Source organism: Agrilus planipennis, unplaced genomic scaffold (genome assembly GCF_000699045.2).
Source record: "Agrilus planipennis isolate EAB-ADULT unplaced genomic scaffold, Apla_2.0 scaffold25, whole genome shotgun sequence".
Lineage (NCBI taxonomy): Eukaryota > Metazoa > Arthropoda > Insecta > Coleoptera > Buprestidae > Agrilus > Agrilus planipennis.
The window spans coordinates 71,406-92,370 of record NW_020439112.1 but is presented as its reverse complement, the minus strand read 5'-3'; the positions used below and the strand labels follow the sequence as shown (position 1 = coordinate 92,370).

The window sequence follows — 20,965 nt, the reverse complement described above, 5'->3', positions numbered from 1 at the left end:
AAGTGCCCAGTCGGTTGACTAATCTGTCTCAAAATCGCTAAGCACTTAAAAAGTGCTACCCATTTTTGCGACTAACCCTGTACATCGTTCAACGCGTAATGAATGAACCGCTTTCAGAAACAGGTTCGGTACCTACAAGAGAATGCAGGTGGATTTTAGGCCTAATCAAGCGGGCTTCCATAAATGGGCAACTATTTCATTTTTCATATGTAATGTCTTTTATTTAGATTAATTGACATCTTTCTAAGTGACACAGTTAGATATTGCGTAGGTACTTTCAGTATAACCAGTTTTAAAAGCAAAACTGTGATAAAAATTATTTTACAATCAAATATTTTTTCTTTTACACATATTTAATTATTTATTAAAGGCAAACTTTTTTCTGTACCAGATTATAACTAAAAATTAACTAGGCCTCTAACATTAAAGGAAATGCTTATCATGTCACAGGAATATCTCACATACCGCCTACGACTGCTTACTGTAAAGCTGCTAAAATGTAAAAACGTTTTTCGTTCACTTACTACAGTGCTATTATTAATATTTTTTACGTGGAAAAGCAAACTTTTGAATCACAATAAATTAAAAACGATATAAATATCAATAAAATAAATAAACTGCAACTTATCAACTAACAATCATATTTCTATATTTTTAAAAGTTAAAAATATATATTTTTTAATTATATTATTAGTGGCAACATTTGTTTGATAACTAATAAATATTTGTAACATTCGTATAAGATTTATCCAAGTAGTATTTTAATTGTTTTAATCTTTAGTATACTTATTACCCGCATTTAATTTTGAATTTCTGCGGGAAATTCTTAGCTGTTTTGTATAGACTAGACACAACGAACTTGGCTCTATAGCCACTTCTAAAAATGTCATTAGAAAACAATTTAACCTAAAATTATTAACTGTCAAAAGCTCGCTAATAGTGAGATATTATCTGAAAATAAAAACGTATCGTGAGTGGTCGAGTGTTATTTAGTTTATTGTGAAGTTTTAGTGCTACAGATCCCCATTTACATTAATTTTTTGTTAATTGTCCTAATTGGCAAAACTAAATATTGTGTATTCCTTTAGAGGAGTTCAATAATCAAAATTGAGTAAAACAGGGAGGAAAATCGAAACAGATGGATTCCTTGATAACAGAAATATTAAATCCAATTATAGGGGAAGATATTGACGAAGAAATGCTGGAGTAAGTTTAATTGATAATTCCACTTTAAACTGCAATACTTAGGTAGTATTATTATTGTGTCCAGATACATGATGAAAATAAGGCATGAAGAAGATCTGGAAGAGTTTTTAAGTAATGTAATTGATATTGATAACCCTGAGCATAAGAATGCAATAGAAGAAATTAAGAGAATAATAATTGGTAATTTAAAAATTACCTCTTTTTTAAATTATTAAAAATTTTGCTTGTAAATACTTAGGGACTGATCCTAGATACAGAAAAAACTGGCAGCCACCCAAGGATGCTCAAAAATTTGAGGCCATAAAGTGTAGGGGTTTTAATTCACAAAAGTCGTTCTACTTATATAACCATTTATATATTGAATTGTAGATGATAACAATTATTATACAAGTCCCCCACAAGGAAACAAAAATAAGAAAGTAAATTATGTCGCTTTGGACACCTACAATAATACACCAGCAATAAAAAAGGGTAAACTCTTGTGAATTACATAATTTAGTACCTATTAATCGTTTTTGCGATAAACTGTGCAGCTGATTTGCTTACGACATTTAATATGTTTTGCAATTATTAAGGTCGACATCCATGTGATTGCGAAGCTCGTGCTCATGCATTAGTAAATAACTGCTTAAACTGTGGAAGAATTGTTTGTGAACAGGAAGGTTCTGGCCCCTGCTTTTTTTGTGACAATATGGTGTGTACCAAAATTGTTCTAATTTCTGTTTTCATGAATATTAAAACACATCTTCTTTAAATTTGCAAAATCTATATGTAGGTGGTTACTAAGGAGGAACAGGAAATCTTAAACTCTAATACAAAGGAATCAGATAAATTATACAACAGACTTGTTGATCAAAAGAAATCGAAAGAATGGAAGAAAGCCATTGAAACAAGAAACAAATTGTTGAAAGCTGATAGAATGGGGTATGTTAAAAGAAAAGGAAGCTTTTTCTATGTAAGCGTTAATGACCACAAAAATTGACAGGGAAATAAAGAATACTATTTACGACGATCAAGCTGATTATTTTGCTGCCAACTCAACAAAGAATAGAAATAATAGAACACCTAGATCAACAGCTCAGATGAAATTAGCGTTAGATTTGGCAACGAAAAAGCTATCTTATGAGCCGGACGAGGACGATTTCGAACTGCATAAAGGGAGGTTATTGCTCAGTTTAAATAAACATTTAGATTTTAAAGTCGACAAATTGCCAAAAAAATTATTCGATGAAAATGTGGATATGCGAAAGAGACTGATAGAATATGTAAATATTAATATAATTTGTTAATTCCGATATTAAAAATATTAAAATGATTTTTTATTTTTGAAGTATGGAGAAGTAAAGGATACTGAAGAACTGATAGACAAAATTGAACAGTGTAATAGAGAACCACCTCCTTCTGTTGCCGTTGAATTGCCCAGGCGGGTTGTAAACCATGAAATCACAACTATTGTGGATAAGGGGAAGTGTCTAAGCATGCACCAACCCTGGGCCTCTCTACTTGTTTCAGGGATTCAAAAGTAAGAAGTAATAAAGTAATTGTTAAAACGATGTAAATTCTGAATGGTTGCATTTATATTATTTCAATAGTTTAAAAATTAAAAATGTAATTGCTTCCTCTATGGCTTTTGTTCGAACAATATATGTGGTTTTTTAATCTTTATTTATTAAAAGACATGAAGGTAGATCATGGAAGACCGATCACAGGGGTCGCCTATGGATACATGCAGCTTCTAAGGAGCCAACCGAGGCTGAAATTGCGACTTGTGAGGAATTCTTTAGGAAGCATTATAACGGTGTTCATCTTCTAGTAGATACATAATAGTTAGTAACTGATACAGTTTTATTTTTAGACCCAAATTTGACTTTCCCGAAAAAGTATCCTGTCAGTTGTTTATTAGGATGTGTTTATGTGGATAATTGTTTGCCCCAGAAAGAGTACCGGGAACGATATCCGAATGGAGAGTGTGATAGTCCTTATGTGCTAATATGCTCAAATCCTATCGTGCTACGCGTATTTCTACCTATGACCGGGCAACACAAAATATGTAGGAAGTCTGAAAATTAACTTTTGTATTTTTAATGATTTACTTTCAATTTCAGTTTCTATGAGCCCAGAAATGCATTATCATGCAAAGCAGGCTATTCTGGCCGCATCTTGGGTTTAATTCATAATCTTTATGTATGTACCTAAGTATGAAATTTTGTTTTTTAAAATAAATTGTTTTCAAATTTTAGCTGTTTATTTTATAGCTATGCAAGAACTTGTCGTTTTTCCACTACTTTATATTCATTGAGTTCATTTGTGATACTATTATGTGTCAATATCTGTTTAAATCTCCTTTTTAGTTTTGCAAACTTAGGTAAATGTATAAGTAAATGATACAGCACCACGCATTCCTCATATATGTATATTATGTGTTAATACATATATATGTATAACTGTGACTTACTAAACCTGTTCAATGAAGTCGAGAAATGTAATATTTAAGTTATTGGTGTTAAATGTTATTTCATGTTATTTCAAATAAACCAAAATACAATATACAAAATTTTATTTTACATTAACTTCGTGTTAAATGTACAACATCCAAACGTACATATAAATACTAGACACAACGAACTTGGCTCTATAGCCACTTCTAAAAATGTCATTAGAAAACAATTTAACCTAAAATTATTAACTGTCAAAAGCTCGCTAATAGTGAGATATTATCTGAAAATAANGTACATATAAATTTAAATAAATAAATTAAATCTATATTATATTACATTAATTATTAAGTAGGTCCTAATTCACACATCATCCAGCAATCATTCACTAATACCATTTATATCTGTATTTCTTCCATAGGTACATATTTTATTGGTGTTTTACGAAAATCAAATTTTGAAAAATGTTATTTCTATGAGTCGTTCTGTTTTTAAAAACTACAATTTGTAAGTGTTACTTTGTTCATTGACAAATTATACTTTGATATGTTTTCAGTTATTCGAATATGTAATTGTTATTTACAAAATTAATTTTTTTTAACTAATCCTAAATTCATTTTGGTGCTTCCTTGAAATTCGAAAAGAACGTTTCAATTGGTAAAACGGGATCTTCTGTCGAAATGGTAAAGTGACTTGGAATTATCCTACTTGTAGCTGACACTGATTTAAACATACCAGGGGTATTATATTTATTATCGGATGACGATGTTAGATCTGAAATTCTTTGTTGAATCGTAGATTCGTCTTGTTCAGCATCTGAATCATAGTATTCACTATCAGAAGCTGATTGCGGTGTAGTCGAATCTTCACCACCATCATCACCTTTAAAGTCGAGCTTGTTTGCCTTTTTGACTTCTTCAGATGCTTCGTAAGTGTCCATTTTTGCCGTTATCATTCCTGGAGCTTGCACTTCGTCACTGACATCTTCTTCTTCCATTTCTCCACTGTCATATTCCGAAGGTTTCTCGGAGGTGGTGCTCTGTGTGCGATTGTATTTACCCATTATCCTCGTTTTTAAACTGGGGTAAACGGGTCTACGGCCGCTAGCAAAAATGCTAGGTTTAACTGATCCTTTTTGGGTGTGTTGTGTTGTGCTAGGTTCGGTTGTTGTGCTTGTGGAGCGGTACCTTCCGAAAGGACGTAATCTTGTATTTACAGCTTTTACCGGTTTCTCCGTTGCAATTGTATAAGAATCAATTTCAGTGGTCGTAAAGCGCGGTTCTTTGGGTGTAAATCTGCTTGGTTCTGACGTGGTACTTTCATCTTTATTGTTTGAAGCTACAGGCTTTCGTACCCGATGAGGAAATCTTAATCTGTTTGACGAATCTCTAATTCGCGATGCTTCTGTTGTGGAAGAAGTTGTGGACGATGAAGAAGTTGAGTATTGGTTTAGTCTTTGCCGGTAATCCTTAACACTAAATCTTGGCCTTGTCTTGTTTTTTAATGGCCTGGCTTTGACTCTGCTCGTTTTGAGTGTAGTACTTTCGGTAGTGGTTGATGTTGTGGCGAGAGTGGTAGAAAGTTCGTCTTCTGTTTGCTGCGTTTCTTCGGCTGTGGTTTCATAACTGTAGGAGTGCTCCGTTTCAACTATTGGTGCTTCTGTCGTTTCTAATTCTTTAGGTAGAGAAGTTGTTGGGTGAATTCTTTTTCGTTTCTTGAGTTTTGGCTGTTGAACTTTTTCTTTTGAGATATCGTATACATCGGTATAAGTTTCTGGATTGGTATTGGCGTAATCGTCGCTACTATAATTACCTAAAGGACTTGTCGATGACGTGACCTCAGATGAGTGTTGGGTTTCTTCTTTTTCAAATTCTGGTTTCTTTTGGTTATTTTCGCTATTGATAAATGAGTTCTCTTTTTGCTCGGAACTTTCGGCAAAATTATTATTGGAAGGATTTGCAGCAGGTAATTCTGTTGTTGTAGTTAATCGATGTTTAATAACACGTCTCCTTTTATGGGTACTTGTTTCATGGTATGTTTCAGTAATCCCTTCTGGGGTGGTGGAGAAAGTGGACGGAGAAGTAGAAATTTTCGGACGGGTTGGCCTGCGTCTCCGGTGTGGTCTTGAAGCCTGAGGTTCTTGTCCTGAATTTTGCCAGTCGGCATAAGCTGTTTTAGTAGGTGTCAAAACTGTTTTCTCCGGAAGTTCTTCCTTGGTGGTTATCTCGTTTGTCAGATCGGAATTTTCAGGTTCGTTTGGAGCAACAGGATTTCCTAAAATTGGATAGTGTGTTGATACTTCCTTAATATTAAAGAACGAGCCGTTCGGTCTTTCTTTTTGTCTGTTTTTCAAATTTAATTCTGTATACACGGCTGAAACGTCACTTTGAGACGCGACGGTAGGCAAGGGATCTGATTTTAATGGAGTTGGAAGAAATGTTTTTATTGTTGGATCTTCCGCTGGTAATAATGGCCTTCTAAAGTGATTGAATGTCAAGGCAGGATCCTTATGAGGATTTCTTGCTGTCGAAAGATGACTTTCCCAATACGTTCCTTCTGTTACTTCGTAGGTATGCGGATTGGCGAAATGGTCTTTAGTTTTCTGATTGTATTTTTGGTACTGGTCTGGAATAACCTGTTGTTGGTACTGATTGACGTTTGTTTCGTGATAATTATGGGGCACGTTATTTCTAAAAACGTTAAAGTTTTCTTTAGTTACTTCTACACCTTGCTGTCCAGGAATGTTATGCACATAGGAATTTTGGATATTGAAAGGAGGTGGGACTTGGACCACCAAGTTTTCGGGTAGATGAATTGGAGACTGGTGACCGATCAGCTTTTGTTCTTTAACGTCAACTTGCGTTTCTGGAGGAGGAGGAACCAAATTTTTCGAGTACTCGTCATTCTGTTGATGATTGGCGTAATAATTGACATCGTTTTGAACGTGTTGCTTGTTCGGGAATATGAAGTTTTGGGCAGGGGTTGGTCGTGGCGAAGGTAGCCCGGGTAAAGTGAAGAAACTCGTGTACTGGTGTGGATTATTTACTCCTTGATTGTGTACATGCTTTACAGGAATGTCGCGGACTTTTTGATTGTTGCGTCCTGAATTGAAATACACATAAGATCCTAAAATTGAAGAAATTTATTAAATACCTAAACTTAAAACAATTAACATTAATTAATCCAAGTACGGAATTATTCAAGAGTGCTAACCTAAAGCTGAGGGTGGGGCCGGTAAATAAACTTCGTTTTTAATACTGTAAGCTCCTACAGGCGACCTTGCGGGCTTGGACAGCTTCTTCTGCCCGCCAGTAGAATGCTTGTTGGATGAAGGAGGTCTGTGAGAGCTGCTGGGATGACCAGGGCTGATACGTAATTTAATGGTGTTTTTGCCCAGTGCGTGAATATTATTTGCAGCTAGAAATCACGAACGGAATGAATTTGGATACGTATTTACACAACTTGGCAATTTAATGTAATCGGTACGAATGTATAGGTACGTCCAGCAAACTAAAGAAATTAACCGATTAATTCTAATTTCTGTTCAGTTATGAATCGAGTATTGTCATTTTTAATCGATTAATCGCAAACAATTTATTTAGATTAATCCAAAAAGTCAGTAATCGATCCTTAGTTTAATAAAATTACAGTGACGCTGATCCGATTGATCGAAATAATCGATTACTTTTTTGCAATCGATAATTGACTCTTACATTTAATAATCGCCCAGTAGTATAGGTAAATTAGTCTAAATAATTTGTTTATCGTTACCTCCGGCTCCATGAATATGTATGTGGCTGACTGAATTTTTGCTTTTTTTCCCAAAATTTTGGTCGGGTTTTGGTGAAACTTTAGAGGAGTGAGTTTGAGGCTGTATTTTCGGTTGTGCTTTGTACACATGCTGTTTATTACCTAGTTCACTAGGATTACGATATTGTGTAATTTCATCTTGAACTATTGCATGACGTGGTCCACCTTTTCCCACAATTGGTTTCCAGCCATCCGCAGTCATTGAGATAAACTCCTAAATTTACATAAAGCGTTTTTTAAAATCATATTATGTGCGAATTTATGTTAAATAACAAACATACCTGCGATTTGGTGGTTTCCAAATAAGTCAACATAGAAACTGAAATAAAAAAGTTATAATCAGTTTCCATTATTAAGGAAGGTTCAGTTAGTTTTTTGTAAATTGACTTACAACCAAAAGAAAATTACAGAAAAGTTTGAAGTACAAAGTTTAATGCTATAGATTAATTAAGCAATTTTGTTTTCAAAAACGAAAAATGTATATGTAGGTACGTAGTAGTGTTATGAACGAACAAGTTTCGCAAAACAAAAAAGAATTTAGGGGAAGTTTCCGGAACTTTTCAGAAACTTTCCTCAACAGTATAAATAAGTTGATATAAAACAGCTGATATAAATAGCACGCCAATGAAAGAGTAAACAATAATATACATTTACAATGGTATAATAATGGATTGTTAAATAATGTCGTGTATATAGTAGCAGTGTAGTAGTTTAAACGCATATACATAATACTAAAATGTTCGAGCATGAATGAAATTTTTGAATAACTTTTTTACAACCTTCTAATTATTTATTTATTGGTACTACAGCCCATTGGTTTCTATTGAAAACTTTCCCTTAATACCTTCTATTAGACGTTATTGATTGCTGCAACATGTAATGCTTTTTAATTTATTAATGCTCTCCAATATTTCCTGTTTTGGTGAAATGTCACCTTGATAGTTGAACTTAAATTAATTGATGTCTTTTTTTTGCAATACCATTTTCAATTGAAATTAAAGAATATAGGCATATTACATCTGGTATAGTTAAGCAACATTAACTAGACTTAAGATTGTGAGTTTTTCCTTCGAATTTCCGCGTTTGTAAGTGTAAACTTACACATATCGTTCCAGATTATTATTAGACGTAAAAGTTTGAAGATTGGCTTTACTTTTTCGGAAAATTATAATGATTATCCTAAATTTAATAGTTTCTTTTCAAGTTTTCGGAAGTATAGGTTTCGAAAAATTATAAAGATTATTTGATAGATCCTTTTACGACTTTAAAAGGACAGTTTATATTAAAGACATTTTGCATTTGAAAGTTTAATTTTTGTTTATCTAAAAACTGTATATCTATAGCAGTAATGTTCGAAATAGAAAGTAAAGGTAATTTCCCGACCGTCTTCTTCTCGCGTGGGATCTTAGTTAGTTGCGGTCAGCAACAATAATCCAATTAAAATTACGAAAAAAACAACAACAAATTGCAAAATGAAGACGTGTTTGTTCGTTAATCTCATAACGCACCAGCGCTTTTTTTAACTGTTCGAACTATTGCTCTCTCTGTCACTCTCGTTTGTTCAAACCTGGAATAGTTGTTATTATTATTTCGAACGAAAGTTATGCCTCTCACGAACTTTGAGAACAAAAGGCTTTCTTATGGTCTTTATTGAAGGTGCGAATTATTAACAAATTTGTTGTTTTGCAAGACCTGAACTAATGCAATTTCCTTCCGTTTTACTTTCTTTTAAGGAATTTGAAATTCGTGGTGTAAGGAAATGTATATTACTTATAATTTATGATTTATTGTTAGATATCTAGTTCTTTCTAGATATGCGAATGTGAGTTTGTTTGTTTATGTATTTGTTATGATTTCACACCTTAACTAGTCAGCCTATCATCATGAAATTTTGTACACACATTGTTAGGGTTACAGAAAAGGACATGAGGTACCGTTTACCAGAAAAAAAAATATTACTGATGGGTCTAAAAATTAGTTATATGTGGTCGTTGATGATTTTTGACTAGTAAAATCCACGGTAAATGTCTAGATGATGGCCCCCACCCCCTTTGGGGTGGGTGGGATCGAAAGAGGAGGTCTCCCCCACCACTGTACCAAAAAAGGTTTGTGGCGGTCTCACCCCCATAAAAAGGTATGGGGGTTAGATGGGGGTGGGGGTAGAGGGGATCGAAAGAGGGTGGTCACCTGAGTAACCCCATAAAAAATTTGCGGCGGTCTCACTCCCATAAAAAGTTATGGAGGTTGAAAGTTGATTATTTTGACAATTTTCATACACTATAATTCAAATAAAATTCAATAAAAAAATTATTTTCAAGCGGGTGGAGGTGGGGGATCGAAAGAGGGTGGTCACTTGAACAAAACCCGATAACCTAACCTAACCTAACCTACCCTATTGATAAAGATATTTAAATAATGTTTTATATAACTTTCTCAATATTTTTATGTATTTTTCATTAGTTTTACCTTTGAATATTGTTTAAGAATGACTATATAAATATTTACATGCCTAGAAATGTATAAAAATTGGCATATTTATTAACTTTGAACCCCAAACTTTTTATAGGGGTGAGAACTCCACGAACTTTTTATGGTACAGTGGTGGGGGAGACCTCCTCTTTCGATCCCCCCACCCCCACCCCGAAGAGGGTAGGGGCCATCATCTAGACCTTTACCAAACCAACGTATGTACGGTTTTGTGTAGGTAGCAATGTCAAGGGTTACAATCAGTATTGTAGATAATGATGCTCAAAATGTGTTTAAGAAAGTTATCTTTCTAGTTTTTGGGATCAGTCAAGCAGTAGTCCAATTAATTTTGAGAAATTTTATAGTCGACACAATTATGTATAAATTTTGCTACATTCCGATATTAATTATCGTTTTAATAGTATCTACTAAAGCTTCTCTATGACGCGGTTTTCGTGATTGCTTGTTTGATAGATCTCGTTGCAACATGTTATGATCTAAATTTTACATTTACTTTTATGGCAACAATTAAATCGAAGACTTTCACTGCAATGTACAATATAACACACACTTGTAAGTGATATTTGAATGCCGCTACCAAATGGACAACAACCACTTGAAACCACTCACCTATAATAATTAGAAGTCTCCATCGTACAGGTGGCATATTCTCCTGCAGTCGGTCTGCAACCAAAAAAAAAATAAAAAGTTATTGTTATTATTGCTATTAAGAGTCGATGACGATTGTTATCTATGTATGTGTGTTATTAGGTGAAACTGGTCAACCGACGGCGTCACATTTGTGTGAAAGAAAAAGTCATTGCGCGTAGAATAAAATTAATTTCACTAGGTTGCTTATAACGACCACGTGTTGAACAACTGCTGTCTGATACGAATACGAATAATAACTCTTCTAAGTTTCACATTCTTTAAAGGAGACAGTTGAGCGAAGGACCCATTTTTTAAATAAAATAGGAGATATGTAGGTACCTACACATAAAAAACAAACTCAGTTGACAAGTTTTCCGAATAATCATTCGACCCTTGCAAAAGAGCCCTTTCAGGGCTTGGAGGTGTTGTGCTTCATGCCATTTCATAAACAAGTACCTAGTAAATATATGAAATCCTATGACATTGTTAGTTACTTAATGGTGGATTAATATACAATATTAATTTGAAATCATTTTTTCAATTTTTTGTTTACCTACTACAAACTACCTCAAATTAATGAGTAGTTTAGTAGTTTAGTGGTCAGAACATCGGTGCGTAAAGCCAAAGGTCCCGGGTTCGATTCCCGGCGAGGGTGTAACAACAGCAACAACTTTTCCCTCATTAATTTCAGGTAGTTTGGAGTGGGTAAATAAAAAATCGAAAAAATTATTTCAAATTAATATTAAGTACCTAGTAGTTAGGTGATTGGCAAACTAATTACTTTATGAAAATACTTTGTAATTTGTAACAGAAAGAGCCTTTAGGGATTTAAATATAATTGTCTTTAGATTAATTAATTGGTAATTTGAACAAGTCCTTCTGTTTAAAAATGTACCTAATTGGGGCTTCATTGATTAAAGCACTTTAAGAAAGGGCGTTCAGCTTAGGACATGGAACTGTTTTCGTTAGGGAATTGTTCAGCTATGATTTCCAGTTTGTACTAATTAAACAATTGCATTTAATTAACATAATCTACATCAGAGCTCGGCAAAGCCGTCACCAAATTGAACAATGCTTTAATCGCGTCCTTTAAAGACTTCATTATTTATCATCTACTTTAACTATAACTGAAAATGCTAATACAAAAATTATTACAATATTTAATAATTTATGAAGTGTTGTGCTCTATTATTTTAGGCACGATTTTTAGAACATCACGGTTTCTGCTTTTTTCGCGCCAGTTGTTAAGTAGAAGCAAAAATGCATCGTCTCTCTCTCTCTTGATTTCTGTTAGTGATCGTAAGTTAGCTATTTCAGAACCGGCAGCTACATACATACTTTTATTTATGTTTTAACATTTAATTTTAGTTAAAAATAACATTGCAGTTGCATAATGCTTAATCGCATAGTAAAATGAAGAAGTGATAGGCAAAGACGAGAAAATTGGAACAAGAGAGAGAGGATATTGTTTTGATCGATAATGATCTATAAAAACGTCAAGCTTTAAGCATACTGGATTGCTGTGATCTTTATCGAATATTCACACGAAAGAACACATTTGTATTTCTTACTCGTTTCGAAACTTCACTGAGAATTCAATATTTTAATGGCTTCGTTTATGATTTTGGCATTTGTTTAATATGAATCTTGCATTTGCGCAAATATTTTTAGATACTCTTGATCAAAATCGGTTCAGCCATTCCTATCATATGTAAAATTTTCTACAAGTTTGAATAAATCTTGTCGTTAAATGTCATAATGATTGGATTTCTAGAGTAAGGAATTATACAAAGTTACAAAATAAATGAAAAACAAATAATTTGACCCAATAACTCGAATCATCGATACTTTCAGTATCCTAATGCAAATGTGAATTTGTTTGCTAGCATTTCACGCCTTAATTACTCAACCGATCACCATGAAATTATGTACACACATTGTTAGGGGTTCAGAAAGATACATAGGGTATCTTTTATACAGAAAAAATTCTGTTCCCAAGGGATATAAGAATTACTTTTATGCGGTCGTAGATCATCTTTGACTCGTACCTAGGATATCAATGTGAGCGAAATTGCGAGTAAAACCTATCCTGAAATTTTATATACACATTGTCAGGGGTACAGAAAAGGACATAGGGTACCTTTTATCCAAAAGAAATACTGTTCCCAAGAGTTTGTATAAAATTAGTTTTATGTGGCCGTCGATCATCTTTGACACGTATTTGAGGCATCAACGCGAGCGAATCCATGGGTAAATCCTATCATGAAATTTTATTCATACATTGTTAGAGGTACAGAAAAGAACGTAGGGTAACTTTCATCCCGAAAATAATGCTATTCCCGAGGGATATAAAAATTAGTTTTATGTGACCGCATGCCATCACATAATTGTGTAAATTCGATGATTTCTTAAATTTTGAGTTGAGGTACTCCGGTACCTCCTGCAAAAAAAAATGAAAGTACATATTCCACTTTTTTCTGTTTTAAATGGGGGGAAATGCAGCAAGAAGTTCAGGTATCTTTTTTTAAAGGAGGACAACTATTCAATATGCAATCAAAGAATATTTTTACGTTCATTCATACATCGTAGGACAACTATGTAGGCATTTGTTTTTCTAGGAACAAACTAGTTCAAATTATTTTTGGTGTTAGTGTTTAGTATTCATTCGTAGTTGTAATAAGTGAAACTGCATAACTCCTAAACAACGTTTTGTTGTTTGAATTTCACCGAAGTCATCAGTTCCACATTGTTAAAAGAAAACTAATCTATTGTGTGATCTACATACGTATGTAGTTATAAAGGTATCGTGCTTTAAAAAAAAGCTGGCACGAAATATAAATTAAACTTATTTGGATATCAATCATTACCAGACAGTAATAAAAAGTGAAATTATAAAACACGTAGAATGTACAATCTACTTTTGTGATTTTGCGTAGTTTACCTAATAAATTGTAAGAATATGAAACAAAAAAATGAAAGTTGAAACAATTGAATTACAAGAACAATATAGAAATAAGTAATTTGTCTTTGCAATAATTAATTGCAATTTTGAATTGAACTCATTAAAGTAATAGTAAAATGTCCATTTAATTTGGACGGCTCTAATTAACGTTTAAATGATTACAGTATTGTAAAGTACAAATTTAATTACATTTGTTTTCATTTTTATCCGCATAGTAATTAAAAAAGTGGGACTTGAACACTGTTGCATTGATTTCGAAAACTTCTATTTTTTTGTCTCTATTGCATTACCTTTCCAGGGTTCTGTACCTCCGAACAAAAACACAGGGATGTTTATAAACTTTATTACTCTGAGGAAATATCTAAACAAAACAATATAATTTACTGCCTTTAAAAAATTGAGATCTTAATTGCATATATCTTTTTAGAAAATTTATTTATTGTCAGCAGTTTAAGTCTTTAGGATGGTGTGATAGCCCTTAATCATATAAATAGGCCATTATTTACGTAAAATAAGACAGATAGACTATATCTTTAGCTTTCTGGTGTGAAACATGGAATAGTATCAGTAAAAATGCCATTATCATGTCTAGAAGTTAATTTTTGAATGCAAACTTAAATACGAAGTAATAAAATAAAGCTTTCGTCAGGTTTAGGTCAAGGTGAAAGTTTAACTTACGATAATATATGTATTATTAGATAGGAAACAGACAATGTAGTTACAAATACTAATAGTATAATAGTAAAAATGTGCAGACCGCTATAGACAGTGTTGACAGGCTTTTATTTATATTCTTTTGTAAATAAAATAAATTATACACCGGTTGGCCTGATTGTGGAACAGAATCGTCGATCAGTAAGTTTCTTCTAAATGTCACTTAATAAGCGATTGTGTCTACTGAACGAATGATTTTGCTCACTCATAGCGCGTAAATAATTGAAAAAGAAATTACCGTGTTTTTTATCTTTTCTTTGTGGTTTTCGAGGAACTCCTAACCATGAAAAGATGTGCCTATTGGTTTAAATTTCTAATTAATTAATTAATTTATATTTGTTTTAAAATAACCAAAAAATCACAGGCAAAATAGATCAAACACAAATGGGAGAAGTTGCTATATTTCCCTATCTTCCAGGATGTTAATGTAAAAATAAGGGACCATAAGGGAGGCTATAAATACTTGCTGAATTTCGATTTATCTAGAGAGTCAAATAAAACAAAGAAAGCTCAATTTTCAGTCTTCAATTAAGAGAACAGAGTGCTTTATGAAAGTAAATAAGAAGTAATATGAAGATTGGAAAAACTTTGGCGGTTGTTGTAGAACAAACAAAATAGCTCAAACCCCGACGCCAAAACACGACACTTTAGTTGTCCGAAGCACTTTTCGGGAACAAGGTTACCTTCTTCAGGGACTGTTTCGTGTTTTGGCGTTGGGGTTTGAGCTATTTTGTTTGTTCTAAAATAAGTAGTAAGCGAAATAGTACTAGTTAGACATATTAAAAGAAAAACAGGAGTATTGAGAAACAGAGACTTAGATTAGATAACTGTTATGTAGGATGTAGTATTCGGGAAATACGGAAACTCAGGATATGAAGGAATGAGGGTACTCGCCCTAAGCAGTTTAATTTCCTTCAAATTCGGCACAAACGACGCTCGGGGTTGTCAGTACAGCCTGTAAAAGTATCTAAACAATTTCCACAAAGTGTAATCCGACTAAGTCCTTTGATATTGAAATTTTTAAGTTGCCAAGTAATCAAGGTAATTCGATTGCAATGGCGCATTGGCAACATAAATTCACATTATTTTTTAAAATTAAAAATAGCATTTTGCATAACTGTTATTTAATTGCGATTGCATAAACCGTAAGAACAACATTCTAAGATACTATCAGTTTCTTTAATTATCTGCTAGGATAAGAAAATTATTTATCAGTTCTTCCACTTTATACGTTTTCCACTATTAAATAACATCTTTTCAAATATGTATACGCTGCGAAGAAGATTTCTAAATTAAATTACCCATGACTAGCGCTAACTTGTATGTAAACTTCCAGATAAAGTTTCTAGATAAAGTTATGCGCATGTAAGTATGTTGTGTGCGGTAGAGAGATATAAAGAGATGTCTTTTACGCATGTAATAGCGTAAACGAGATGGAAATGTGCATGATAACAGATCAAGCTGAATATTACGCACATTTGTTGTTAATAATAAACTAACAATAAAGCGCAGAGTAGGTACACATTCATGTTTGTGCAATAATACAATTTCTTATATAATACGCAGATTAAACTTCCTTGCTAACAACAAATTAATCACAAATGCAAATTGAATGTGCGATTTCAACTGGGAATTAGATCAACGAAAGTTCGAAATGTATTAAGTGTTCAACTTGTAAGTGTTTAGAAAACGTTTTTAATGCATTTCTTATAGGTAGCTGGTGCATTACGTTATATCCTTTTCCTTTCTTTATTAATAAAAAATTAAATAATGGCTTCTCCGCCCAGGATTTAGGATTCTTTAATTACTTAATTAAGAACTTCATAGTATTAAAATGAAATTTTTGGTGTTCTTGCGAAGATTCAAAAACTTTCAACTTTTCTTTTACTTATTTCGTTGGGTTGGGTGTCTTTAAGATAGGTCAAGGATCTTGCAATGATATCCTTTAGATCACTAACTAAGTATTTGGTTTTAAAATCATTTTAAATGCCCCCCCGCATTTAATTTCTGAATGCATCATTTATGTATTACTTTTAATGGAAATTTATAACTAATTCTGTGATTTTTGATGAAAAGTATCTTTGAGTAATCAAATTAAAATTGCCAATTCTTGTCTTCTTGGCATTCAGCAATATTCTGATTGTTTGTTTTCAACTAAATGCATATATCTGGATAGATATAAATTATAATTAATTAACCAATAAATAGTTAAAGTAACAGAAGGAGCAGTCTGTTTAAATGACGATAGTTCATAACGTAAAGAAAAATTGCTCCAAAAAATTGGTGAAAAATTAAATGAGTGCAACTAAAATTCTAGTTATCCTTTTTAAATTTAAGGGTTTTATATGTAGGTACCTACATACGTAATGCTTTAATAATTATTTTTTCGTTCTATTAATAATCATGATTCTAGATTTTCAAACATAAGTAGGTAGTTTGTTTTTTTTTTGTGAAAAATCGCCAATTTTTCGTTATTTTCGTCATTCAAACATGAGCTGACCCGTTGTATCTCTCCTTACAATCAGATTAAAATTTTATATTCTTTTAAGCAGTACAACGGTAGATTTATCGTTTCAATGTTCAAAAATTTTAAAAATGTAGAAATGGTATTACCGACTATTTTTTCAGAACAGTGGTTAAATTTTATCACTTTTCTTTTATGTTTAAATCCCATTATACCATTTTCTTGCTACAATAACTCCATATTATTTAGTGGCTTCTTTATAATAAAACTACATTCATATAGTTGTATTTTCTAAATACATATTAACATCTTTACAACTTTTTTCCGTTTAAGCAATCGGATAAAAAAGCTGCTATAGGAAGCACATATAGTACGTTTATGGTGTCTCATCTACAAAATGAGCATTTAACTTGTGTTTTAATAGTAACACGTACTTGTTATTTATTATTATTATTTTTTGATAGGATCTTTAATGAATAAACAGATAACTCAGTACCATACCTACGTATATTTATTGTGAACAAAAACCAAAAAAAAATAAAAACGATTGCATACTTCTGGGTTTCGCACCATATCGATGTTCTAATTTAACCATAATGGTAACGGAGAAAACAGGTTGAGTCGTTAAGAAGAAAGTGGATAGCTTACGTCCTTACCAGTAAATAATTAATTAGTATGATTAGAAGAAATTAAATAGTTGTAATTAGATTGTTTAGATCCGATCCTGAACCTGATTGAATTCGCTCATATTTGGATTTAGAATATTAGAACTAATAAAGGGGAAAACAAAGAGTTTTCTAAACAGTAATTACGTTGTACACTTATATTTATATATTTACATACTTTTAAATGAACTTATTCAAAATCTACCCCGGGTAATAGTGGTATTTACATCTAATTCAAACCAAAAATCGATGTCTTTAAGGTGAATTCAGAATTATCCTGTTTTTATAAAGTTTTGAGGATGGCCGAATAAAATGTAAATTTTCTATATTTTTGTTAATTAATACACTATTTGATGTGGTATTATTAAATCAAGTAATACATATTACGAATAGCCGTGTTACAAAAACTTTCTATTGTTCTCAAACTATTAACATTCATAGTTAAAACTGTAATTAATAAATTGACTGTTATATGTATTGCAATTAAAGAATAAATTGATATTATAATTTTTCGGTTTAATATTTATCACATTTTTCTATAACAAACAGTTTCCCTGTATTATATTACTTATAGTCACGTGTACCTGCAATTTCCAATGCATTTTCAGGTTGATTTAAAGTATTTGAAAGTATCAAGCTCCTTCTAAAAATTTGAACGAATGAAACTATAAATAAATTAAACCTAACACAAGCCGTCCTTCAGCACACACGAAATAATAATAAATTAATAGNATTAATTAATATACTTATATATGTAATATTTATTTTCAAAAGCGCCCAATTATGTATCTACACGCATAATACTACAAATATCTAGTGTTTTACCGAATTTTGTTTTGGGAATTTTCGGCATTCTTATTTGAAAATTAATTAGTTTTGTATTTTTAAGGTAAACTTATCGTAAAAGTGGCTGAACTTGGCGGAACTGAAACATATATTAAAACCATTTACTTCTGGTACCTTTGACCTTTCAATTTTTTTTGTAGATTTATAGTACCTACTTAATTGATTTAAAATTTCTTGGATTTCATGAAAGTTTAATTTAAATTTCATTTCTTTTCCTTATTATATTCAGTGCAAATCTGAGCCAGAACAGGCTTATAAACAATTTATTATTGCATTACCATTACCGACGTTTCGCGTCTAGTTATGAGACTGTTTCAAGGTAGATTAAATACCTCAGGACTTTAAAAAACTACTTTTGAAAACTCCTTAACCAGACGCGAAATTTACTGGATTTTACTCATTTTTATTTTAATCGTTATAAGCTAAAGTTTTCATTTTTATATGTTGTCTGATGTCTTGAGTGTTTTCTGGAACTCTGCTAATTAAAATATTTTTTTAGCGAAATTAGACGTTATAAATGAGTGAAACTTACCGTATATGCTGTAGTTAGTAAATTACGCTCACGTTAACTTTTCTTCGCTCTCTAATTACTCTAGAAAACTAGTATAAAGTAATAAGTCGAAGTTGTAATAATTATAAATAAGAAAAGTAATATTTAGGTCGTGAATAGTTTGTCAAGTTATTGCCTATGTGTTGTAGTTGATTTCTTCTTCTTTAATACCGTTCCGTTTTGAAATGACAAACCGACACACCGAGTACCAATTTTTATGCTCTGCGACAGCTCTTACAATACACTTGATAACCGCAAGAAGTTGATGACCACCGACTGTTTGACGGCCCGTCTACTACTACGTTTACTCCAACTGTATAACTAACCGCTGGCCAGGCCAGAACTTTGAAAGAAATTTCAGATCCTGCTGCTGACATTTCTTCTTCGGTGGGGTTTTTATTACGTACGAATTATTGTACGTATAAATGTACATGCATTAGTGTGTTTAATACACGATATGTACATACCTACTTTGGACATACACGCCTGTGTATGTATTTGTTTTTTTTTTTTCACGCATCTTTTGGGGTCGCAGCATACATATGGACAAGTTAAAATGAGGAAAATTGTGCATGTAACTTTTGTCGTGCCATTTTATTCCTTTCTTCATTATCTTTTGCTTGGATCATCTCTGGAACACGCTAATATACAACTTCAGCTACTTAAATTTTACTCCTTCTATCACATACTATCTAAAAACTTTATCTCTCCCCTATTAAATGACCTTTGCAATTTAGGGATATTGTTTCATGCAAGTACTAATTGACATTGACCATTAAGGTACCACGGTCCCGTATATAGGTGAATATATGATAAAAGTATTTTCAGTGACTCCAGAAAAAAGTTATGTTTTCGAGTTAAGATTAAATGTCTCTCAACTTCGTAATGTGTATGTATGTCCGATGTTATGGACCAGAAGATCAATTATTTTTTTTAAGTTTTATAAGCGCCAGGGTAGAATGGGTAGTCAGGGGAGCAACTTGTTTTAATTACTCTATTCCGTAATTTCTGTTGACTTTCTGATCGTTTTTTAGCGGTTTGTGCAACATTATTTTGCACTTCATAGTTCGTAATTGCCTTTAAGTCATATCTTTAATACTTTTTATTTGTTCAATTTCCTTTTTCTTTGATATTCCAGTTTTTCTTTTTCTTTTAACTGGGCTTTACTGGATCATTTTTTCTTCTCTGATAACGTAATTTTTCAGCTTCACATCTTTTCAGACTTTCAGAACAAATAAAAGTAGATGTTAAAATAGGAAATAATGATAAGTTACAATTTAGTCATTCCCCTCGCCTTAATGTATTTCCCCTGGCATACAAAACGCCAGAGGAGTGACGCTAGAATAGTGACAAAATCGCCAGTAACCTCAAAATACAGCTAAACAAGTGTGTGCTTCTATATTTCTATGCAATAAGCTGCACTGGCTCACAATTATTATTATTTTCTATGAACGAAAATTTACTTAAAAATAAAATGTAAAAATGTACACTTGCCAGGGTAAATACTGCAACGACTGGCACAAACACGCTGTATGGCATAGTAATGGCTACTGACGTGACGCCATTTTGTAAATCTACATTGTAATTGGCTTGTTGCTATGTTCACGTTATACAATACGCGCCAGTCAAGGTCAAACATTTTCGTTTGCGGATTTTTACTCGATAATTTTAACTAAAGTTCGCCAGATAAGGGTGACACTACTTTAGTGGGACTCAAAACTTATTGTTACATTGACAATATCTTTTTTACTTTTATTTCATAAAATTATGTTTTATCCTGTATTTAGTTACGTAATTATTGAGAGAATATCATTATAGGATTTAAATCAAAAATTATATAGTTACAAGTTTATTAGAATTAAGCAATGGAGCATGCCAGGGGAGTATACATTTTTTACTTTTCAATCGTTTATTAGTTTGTAGTTATTTAGTTAGCGCAATTTAAATATACTGGTTAAATAAAACACGAGATTAATAGTTATTTTGAAGATGCAGAACAATCAATTAATTGATTTTGTGAAAGATTTTTGATGGGGCCGTTTCAATCCCAATACTGTAGATTGACCCTATTATCTATTGGTAATAGACGTGGTTAATGTTGTTTAGTTGTGATTTTGTAAAATAAAGCAATTCATTGAAACTTATATACCTGTGCAGTGTGTTTGATGTTACCATATTGACATTGTGGCTTACGGA

At 32.3% G+C, this 20,965-nt stretch overlaps 2 protein-coding genes across 5 annotated transcripts; one reads left to right on the top strand and one right to left on the bottom strand.

The window, feature by feature from the left end:
• Positions 1 to 900: 900 nt before the first annotated feature.
• Positions 901 to 3,698, top strand: LOC108738039 (activating signal cointegrator 1). 3 transcript variants are annotated; one of them, XM_025977577.1, is made up of 12 exons: positions 901 to 1,206; positions 1,271 to 1,386; positions 1,445 to 1,513; positions 1,576 to 1,677; positions 1,782 to 1,900; positions 1,982 to 2,130; positions 2,192 to 2,471; positions 2,538 to 2,728; positions 2,883 to 3,004; positions 3,062 to 3,256; positions 3,312 to 3,390; positions 3,462 to 3,698. In XM_025977577.1, the coding sequence occupies exons 1-11, from the start codon at positions 1,139 to 1,141 to the stop codon at positions 3,374 to 3,376; spliced, it is 1,476 nt and encodes a 491-aa protein (XP_025833362.1). In that variant the 5' UTR covers positions 901 to 1,138; the 3' UTR covers positions 3,377 to 3,390; positions 3,462 to 3,698. The 3 variants fall into 3 exon arrangements, with proteins under 3 accessions (XP_025833362.1, XP_025833363.1, XP_025833361.1); XM_025977578.1 differs by having other exon boundaries at positions 3,447 to 3,698; XM_025977576.1 differs by lacking the exon at positions 3,462 to 3,698 and having other exon boundaries at positions 3,312 to 3,445.
• Positions 3,699 to 3,938: 240 nt separating this feature from the next.
• Positions 3,939 to 19,088, bottom strand: LOC108739742 (mucin-6). 2 transcript variants are annotated; one of them, XM_018473793.2, is made up of 6 exons: positions 18,752 to 19,088; positions 10,548 to 10,601; positions 7,733 to 7,770; positions 7,413 to 7,665; positions 6,855 to 7,058; positions 3,939 to 6,767 (listed from the first exon to the last, which is right to left on the bottom strand). In XM_018473793.2, exons 2-6 carry the CDS (start codon positions 10,582 to 10,584, stop codon positions 4,255 to 4,257), a joined length of 3,045 nt encoding a protein of 1,014 aa, XP_018329295.1. In that variant the 5' UTR covers positions 10,585 to 10,601; positions 18,752 to 19,088; the 3' UTR covers positions 3,939 to 4,254. The 2 variants fall into 2 exon arrangements, with proteins under 2 accessions (XP_018329295.1, XP_018329302.1); XM_018473800.2 differs by having other exon boundaries at positions 7,554 to 7,665.
• Positions 19,089 to 20,965: the final 1,877 nt, after the last annotated feature.